Source organism: Ranitomeya variabilis, chromosome 1 (assembly GCF_051348905.1).
Source record: "Ranitomeya variabilis isolate aRanVar5 chromosome 1, aRanVar5.hap1, whole genome shotgun sequence".
Classification (NCBI taxonomy): Eukaryota; Metazoa; Chordata; class Amphibia; order Anura; family Dendrobatidae; genus Ranitomeya; species Ranitomeya variabilis.
In genome coordinates, this window is record NC_135232.1 from 946657928 (window position 1) to 946666908 (window position 8981).

At 41.2% G+C, this 8981-nt stretch overlaps 1 protein-coding gene across 1 annotated transcript in view; it reads left to right on the forward strand.

Annotated features, from left to right (window-relative positions):
- The window catches only part of ZNF330 (zinc finger protein 330), a 47730-nt gene extending 39331 nt beyond the window's left edge, over nt 1-8399 (forward strand). Inside the window, exons 9-10 of the mRNA XM_077279240.1 lie at nt 3073-3190; nt 6570-8399. Coding sequence (XP_077135355.1) covers nt 3073-3190; nt 6570-6823 — 372 coding nt within the window. The 3' untranslated portion in view covers nt 6824-8399. The remainder of the gene's footprint in view (nt 1-3072; nt 3191-6569) is intronic.
- The last annotated feature ends 582 nt before the right edge of the window (nt 8400-8981 follow it).

Here is an 8981-nt window from a genome sequence, read left to right on the forward strand (position 1 = left end):
ATCGCAGCATTCCGGGAGCAGACGCTGCTATGGTAATCCGATGTCGTGACGACATCCGGATTATCAGAGTTGAGAAACTTCCTGTCATGCGCATCGCATGTCAGGAAATCTCTCAGCTCAGTGTGCAGGGATGGCAGCTTCTATATCATGCAGATGCTGCACTATAGAAGCGATCAGCATGCACAAAATGATTGTCCCCTAGTGGGACAAAGTGTAAAAGATAGAATGAAGTAAAAGTAAAAAAAAAAAAAAGATAAAATTGTAAAAATATATTTTTTAAAAATAATAATAAAAAAGTCAATATTCTATCACTAAATAAATAATTGAATTAAAAAAAAAAATCTAAACAATAAAAGTTCACATTTGGTATCACCACGTCCGTAATGACCAGTCCTATAAAACTGTCCCACTAGATAACCCCTTTAGTGAACCCCATAAAAAAAAGGCAAAAAAACAACGCTTTATCATCATATCACCGAACAAAAAGTGGAATAACACGAGATCAAAAATACGGATATAAATAAACATGATACTGCTGAAAACGTCATCTTGTCCCGCAAAAAACAAGCTGCCATACAGCATCATCACCAGAAAAATGAAAAAGGTATAGCTCTCAGAATAAAGCGATGCAAAAATAATTATTTTTTATATAAAATAGTTTTTATTGTATAAAAGCGACAAAACGTAAAAAATGATATAAGTGAGGGATTGCTGTAATCGTACTGACACGAATAAAACTGCTTTATCCATTTTATCACACGTGGAATGGTATAAACTCCCCCCCAAAAGAAATTCATGAATAGCTGTTTTTTGCTCATTCTGTCTCCCAAAAATCAGAATAAAAAGTGATCAAAAAAAATGTCATGTCCCGAAAAAGGCATAGCGTACTCAGGACAAATTGCACAATAACTCTTGGGGTCCAATTTCTTCTGTTACCCTTGGGAAAATAGAAAATTGGGGGTAAAAAGATCATTTTTGTGGAAAACATGATTTTTAATTTTCACTGCTCTACTTTATAATCTTCTCTGAAGCACCTGGGGGTTCAAAGTGCTCACCACACATCTAGATAAGTTCCTTAGGGGGTCTAGTTTCCAAAATGGTGTCACTTGTTGGGGGTTTCCATTGTTTAGGCACATCAGGGGCTCTCCAAGCAAAACATGGCGTCCGATCTCAACTCCAGCCAATTTTGCGCTGAAAAAGTCAAATGGCGCTCCTTCCCTTCCGAGCTCTGCCATGAGCCCAAACAGTGGTTTACCCCCACATATTGGTTATCAGCGTACTCAGGACAAATTGCACGACTTTTGGGGTCCAATTTCTCCCTTTACCCTTGGTAAAATAAAAAAAAATTGGATCTGAAGTAATTTTTTTGTGAAAAAAGTTAAATGTTCATTTTTTATTTTTTTTTAAACATTCCATGAATGTTGTTTTGAGCATCTTCAGTGGTGCAGTTTTTAGATTGGTGTCACTTTTGGGTATTTTCTATCATATAGACCCCTCAAAGTGACTTCAAATGTGATGCGGTCCCTAAAAAAAAAAAAATGATGTTGTAAAAATGAGAAATCTCTGGTCAAATTTTGACCCTTATAACTCACTAACAAAAAAAGTTTTGGTCCCAAAATTGTGCTGATGTAAAGTAGACATATGGGAAATGTTACTTATTAAGTATTTTGTGTGACAGAACTCTGTGATTTAAGGGCGTGAAAATTCAAAGTTGGAAAATTGTGAAATTTTTGCCAAATTTCAGTTTTTTTCACAAATAAAATATGTCACGAGAAAACAATGTCAGAATCACCGGGATCCGTGGAAGAGTTCCAGAGTTATTACCTCATAAAGGGGCAGTGGTCAGAATTGTAAAAATTGGCCTGGTCATTAACATGCAAAACCACCCTTTGGGGTTAATTTTTTTTTTTTTCAAAAACGTGTGAAACAGGTCTTAATCATTCTGCTTAACACCTTCCCCTTAGGACATAATAGGACCTCTTGTACATTAAGCAGATCCTGGTGCCTGTTCCTGGAATAATTTATGTAAATGTTGTTGTTGTTACTGTTGCTGTTTGTTATTGCCAAATAGTTCTGATGTTTCAGGGACTGATTTTGACCATGTAGACAGAGCTCTAATTCCGTGTATGTTTACTGCTCGTGGCACCAACCCAGTGTTTTCCAGGATTACAGAATTGATCATGTTTCCTTAATGCACAAAAAGCGGAGCCTTTGAAGCTCTGCATGGGACACACTTTTAGCCACAAACATTAATTTTTGTGCCTTGTTATCAAACCTTATTGTTTTACACCAAAGTTCATGATTGGAAAGTGGAATTTTTATAACATGCTAAGTTTCTGCTTTTCCAAAAAATATTTTTGGGTCTAGCTGTATAATATGATTTTTATGTATTTTAGAATTCATGTTTTATGTGTGTATGTCAAAAGTGTAAAAATAGTTACAAAACCAAGGGTGGGAAACCGGATCAGCCTCCTTCTGTGTGGTTGTAATCAGTGGGTAAGCACCGGCTTCCTGCTTGTCACTCGGATGTTTCCCATCATGTTTTATTATTTTTTTTTATAGGAAAGCTGGTTCAGAGATGCTTAGTGCAAACCATTTTTGAGCCTCATTTGGTTTTCATTTGCTTCTCATCTGTTTTTGTTTTCACTTTAGTAACCAGGAAACAACGCTACTAAGAACATTAGATTAAGATTAACATTGTGGCTAATTTTGGAAAATGAAGAAATGTTTTGCTTCTGCTGCATTTTATAATAGATCCAGTTTAGTTGTAAAGCAAAAAAAGGCACAATTCATCAGTTATTCTATTGTTTTGTACACCGTTACTTTTGGGGAGTGACTGGCCTTTCCTGTCATTACACTTTTTATTTGTTACCAATTCTCCACACTGACTCATAGGCGAGATACCTCTCCCCACATCTTGGGACATCACATGCCATTAATTGGGCATATTGATTGGTGTTGTGAGTTAACCCCTTCTCATCAGAACAATATTTAAATGTGGATGAAATGTTAATTACTTTTAGCCTAAAACTGTCTCCTGATGATTAATATGTCTCATTGTAATGTGGACAGGCTTGTTTCTGTGATGATCATGCTCGGAGCAAAGTGTTCAAGACTGAGAAGGGAAAGGCGCCTCCCTGCCCTAAATGTGGCCATGAAACACAGGAAACAAAGAATCTGAGCATGTCCAGTAAGTTTTTCTTAATAAAGTATAAAAGTTAAAGGGGTTGTCCAGGTCTAGGATGAAAGTCTGCAGTCTCGCTGTGACTGCAGACTTTTGAGTCCTCACCGGATGCGATTTTGCATACATGCAGTCATGAGTTCTCCTTGCTTAGTTCACTCAAAGTATGTTAGGCCATGCACGTCTAGTTGAAATGTGGCCGGCAGTATGCACATCCCGTACTTGCAGTTATGTAATCGCCCGCTCTCGCCGCCGGCAGTGCTCACACTCTGAGGATTCAAAAGCCTGAAGACACAGCGAGTGCTGACTTTCATCCCAAACCTGAACAACCCCTTTATTAGCCTAACTGCTACATTCACATTGATGCGTCTGTGTAACAGTGGCTGTATATCTTTTAGTATATTTTTTTAGTTTGTACATTATTGGTTGAGGATTGATTATAAAGATCAGTTTAGGTCCTGGATTTCCGATCTGAAGATTTTTTACATGAAAGATAGAGGGGGTTGTCTATGACTTTATATTATTGATAACTCATTCTTTGGTACCGAGTTGTGCAAACAGCCAATTGGTGAGGGTGCCAGGTATTTGACTTCCAAAGAATTGATATTGATGACCTATTCTAAGGACAAGCCATTAGTATACAAGTCCTGGACAAGCCATTTAATCCATACACATCAGTAAGAAACGCATGTGCATTTCAATGTTTGTAGGTGCATCAATTGTTCTGAGCCAGAAATGACTCTGCTTTCTATGGGATTGTTTCCGGTATCTGAAAAATCAGATAATGTGCCACACTGATCCAGGAACCATAAAAAATGATGACTACAGCATTTCTGTAATAGGTTAACAAGTTAATAGGTCGGACACCTGGCCCTATGTCAGCATACGGAGTGCAGGAGGGGTCACCGGGTGTGCCATATCTAGCCTATTCCTGACCTCCACTGTACACAACTCTGCCACTGTTCAGCCGCACCATCTACTTCAGTTAGAAAACTATTTTGCAGTGAGTTCATCACAAGGTCAGATTTTCTCCTTCTTTCTGCTTTCCGGCAAGCTTGCTCCCCTCCTTCCACCAAGAAGTCGCCAAGGTCCAAAACAATGTGGATGTTCCCTATGCAATCTTCATTTTGAGACTGCTGTTGTGCTGTCCCTTTCTGAGTATCATTATTGCAGTTCTCGAAAACATACAGTGAGCACAAGAACATGATACTGAATATACCAGTTTTCTGATTAAACATAATTGAAATAGGACACTTTTGTGAAGTCTGTAATAAATTAAGAATGAGGAACTTTTTTTTTTTTTTTAGGTTTTGTACTTATCCATTAACCAGCTTAACATTAGTTAGGTCCAGAAATATTTTGATAATGACACAAGTTTTAGCATTATAGCTGTCTACCAGAACATATTCAAGATACAGTTATGTAATCAACATAAACTGAGTCAAGACTCTCAGCTTTTGAGGGAATTCACATCCTAATTAGAGTAATGGTTTAGGAATTACAGCTTTTCCCCTTCTCCCATGACAGCACCACCTGAGAGAGGGTATCCGCCCATCAAGAGCAGGAAACCTACTGAATAAAAAGGAGGTACCTCTCCTCCGCAACAGTTTGGTTTCCTGTCCTTGAGGGAGCCTAAGAAGAGCGGTATGTTGGACTTACCCAGCTCTGCAGGATGTCCAGGACGGGATGCCTTCCGGAGGGGTGAGGTACCACTGGCCAGGAGGTTGGTGCAGTGCCGTGCAGACAGAGACCTCTTGCTAAAAGTCTCTTACCTACACGACGTCCCAGGTCTGTGCACGCCGTCACCCCATGCTGAGTGCATCGGGACATTCTTCCTGGCTGCGCACACATGGGGTGTGCTGGTGAAAAATCCGGCACACCCCAGCTTTTTAATATATGTAGCTGTCTATTTTTTAAAGGGACCAAAATTAATTGGACAATTTTCTCAAAAGCTCTTTAGTGGGCTTCATGGGCTATTTCCCCATTAATCCATCATCAATTAAGCAGATAAAAGGTCTGGATCTAATTCCAGATGCATTTGCATTTGGAAGCTGTTGCTGTGAACATCATGCGGTCAAAGGAACCCTCAATGGAAGAGAAATATCCCATCATTAGGCTGAAAAAAAAAGAAGAAATCCATCAGAGAGATGTCAGACATGTTATAAGAGTTGCCAAATCAACAGTTTGGTACATTCTGAAAAAAAAAAGAAAAAAAAAAAAAGAGCACACTGAACTTAAAAACTCAAAATGTCATGACGTCCACGGAAGACAGCAGTGGTGGATGATCGCTGAATCCTTCCCATGGTGAAGAAAAATCTCTTCACAACATCTACCAGTTACCAGTGGACAAAAGTGGGGAAATGGAAACCATATCCATGATTTCAAAGCAGGTACTAAGGGCACAGTTCACCCATACAGAGGAACACCCATGACCAAATACTATTGCATCGTCCCTTTAAGGATCCACACATACACAGACTGCACAGTATCCATTCCTCAACATATTACCTCTAAGCGTGTCCACCAGAAAATCCACTTCCAAGTGACAGGCTGTGCCTCTTGACCCCAACGCGCGTTTCGCGGTTGCATCTTCCAGGGACTGTAAATATGGCTATAACTGATATACTATATTAGTTTGTGCTAACATGGACGGGGCAACCTTTCCCTAAGGCTAGTCTCCAATTCCATGTGGATGTTCCCATACAAGAGAAACAGACCAGTTTTTTTTCTCATGTGTCATCCTTGTAGCATTATTAATTTTTTTTTTTGTATCCCTTTTTTCACTGAAGCACTGTTCACTGTCTGAACTTTTTTTTCCCAATTATGAATAACAATGTATCAGTTAAAAATGGATGAGACTATGGAAGTTTTATTATGATGGAACTCTGAAGTACAAAGTCCTGTCTTTCATGGTTTATCCGTGTCACATGGATCCCCATAGACTTTAATGGCAGCATCTGATTCTCAGATCTGGTGAGAATAGAACATCCTCAGGGTCTCATGGGCCACAGACACAGACTTCTTTTAAAACTGCTTGTGGCTCAGTGAAAATCTGTGGATCAAACAAAGGTGTCACATGGGTATGTTCACATGGAGTTATTGAAATAGATTTTGCAAAGTTCACATAAAAAAACTAAATGTGAATGTACCTTAACAGTGCCTCCCTAATGAAGGACTTGCATCTGGTATTGTGGCACAGCCATACCAGACACAGCTGAAGAGCAGCTTCGTAGCTGTAAATAATATTAATAAACCTCTGTTCCACTTTTGGCACCTGAGGTTGAACATTTCCATATTTTTCATTCTACCATAAAATATCAGTATGTACCTGCAGTTCGAATTGATGTTAAATCTTATTAAAATATTGCATTTCTTTTATATTCTTTAGCACGCACACTGAAGTTTGGCAGGCAGAGCGGAGCTGATGAAGATGACGACGGTGCTTCCGGCTATGAGAACTACTGGAAGAATCTCGCCTCTGGTGGTTCAGATATAAACTATGATGATGATGAGGAAGATGATGATGAGGATGAGGAAGGGGATGGGGACTCTGACAATGAGGCTTCTGAACCATTTAGTCACTTGAATATAGGCCGGACATATGCCAGTGGCTATGCCCACTATGAAGAATCTCAAGAGTAAATGTACAGGTTTCACAAGTATATTTGATGACAGTGATTGAAGCAACCAGGTGTAATATCAGTAAAAAAAAAAATATACAAGTTCTATTTAATATTCAGTAGCAGAATGGTCATGTTCTTTTATGCAAAGAAAATAGTGTCAACAAAAGTGTGAGGTGCCATTAAAGTTTATATTCTTGTTCAGAAGTTTCATGGAGTAGGCTCAAGAGCCGCACCCTTCCCACAAGTGGCTGCCGCCAGCTGTGTGAGCTGTGCCCTTCCCGTAAGCGGCTGCTGCCAGCTGTGTGAGCTGTGCCCTTCCCGTAAGCGGCTGCCGCCAGCTGTGTGAGCTGTGCCCTTCCCATAAACGGCTGCTGCCAGCTGTGTGAGTTATGCCCTTACTGTAAGCGGCTGCTGCCAGCTGTGTGAGCTGTGCCCTTCCTGTAAGCGGCTGGTGCCCTTCCCATAACCGGCTGCTGCCAGCTGTGTGAGCTGTGCCCTTCCCATAAGCGGCTGCAGCCAGCTGTGTAAGCTGTGCCCTTCCCATAAGTGGCTGCTGCCAGCTGTGTGAGCTTTGCCCTTCCCATACGTGGCTGGTGCCATCTGTATGAGCTGTGCCCTTCCCATAAGCTGCTGCTGTCAGCTGTGGGAGTTGTGCCCTTCCCATAAGCGGCTGCTGCCAGCTGTGCCCCTCCCATAAGCGGCTGCTGCCAGCTGTGTAAGCTGTGCCCTTCCCATAAGCGGCTGCTGCCAGCTGTGTGAGCTGTGCCCTTCCCATACATGGCTGGTGCCAGCTGTATGAGCTGTGCCCTTCCCATAAGCTGCTGCTGTCAGCTGTGGGAGTTGTGCCCTTCCCATAAGCGGCTGGTGCCAGCTGTGTGAGCTGTGCCCCTCCCATAAGCGGCTGCTGCCAGCTGTGCCCTTCCCATAAGCAGCTGCTGCCAGCTGTGTGAGCTGTGCCCTTCCCATACATGGCTGGTGCCAGCTGTATGAGCTGTGCCCTTCCCATAAGCTGCTGCTGTCAGCTGTGGGAGTTGTGCCCTTCCCATAAGCGGCTGGTGCCAGCTGTATGAGCTGTGCCCCTCCCATAAGCGGCTGCTGTCAGCTGTGTGACCTGTCATAAGCCCATACACATGAATAGCTAATCAGAGCACAACATGAAGCCCCCCACAGGTCGCCGCGGAGCACAAGCATATCATTAACTGAAAACTGCAAATAAAGATTACACAACAACCACAAGATGGATTTAGTCAACCAAGGTATCATTTTAATCAGTATAACGGCGCCATCCTGACACTGTAGGTTACTCAGCACAATCCTGCTGACAGGTTCCCTTTAACACCTTTACGTCATGCACCTTCACGGGCTTTTTTATGTGAGATGAGATGTATTTCAATTTGGTACCATTTAGCTAGGCATATAACTTCTTTATCGATTTTTAAACAATTTTTTGTTAGGGGAAAATTGAGGTGCCTAAACAGTAATTTTGGGGTAAAATTTTCTTTGCATTACGGCACCGACCTGTCAGTGTCTGCAGGTTACTCCGCACAATCCTGCTGACAGGTTCCCTTTTAAAAGCTCATTTTTTTCAATGAAAACCGTTTTGGGTTTCACAAAATGTCAACCTAAAAACAACACTTTCTAAGGCTATGTGCACACGTATATTGGTCCTCTGCGGATTTTTCCACAGCGGATTTGATAAATCTGCAGGGCAAAAACGCTGCGGATTTACTGCGGTTTTTCTGTAGATTTCACTGGGGTTTTACAACTGCGGTTTTCTATAGGAGCAGCTGTAAAACCGCTGCGGAATCCGCAGAAAGAAGTGACATGCTGCGTGATGTAAACCGTTGTGTTTCCGCACGTTTTTTCCACAGCATGTGCACAGCATTTTTTGTTTCCCATAGGTTTACATTGTAATGTAAACTCATGGGAAACTGCTGCGGACCCACAGCTGCGGATCCACAGCGTTTTCCCCATCGTGTGCACATACCCTAAAAGTTTTTGGTTTTAAATAGTTCATTATTAAAATGAAAAAAATAAACCTCTGTAAATGTACTAATACGCAGAATAATGTTGTTTATTTTTTTCCTTTGGTCTCTCTTAATATATTCTATTGTAATTTTAAAGCCAAAATTTATTATACAACTCCTCCCACAAAAAACAAGTCTTTATACAGCTGA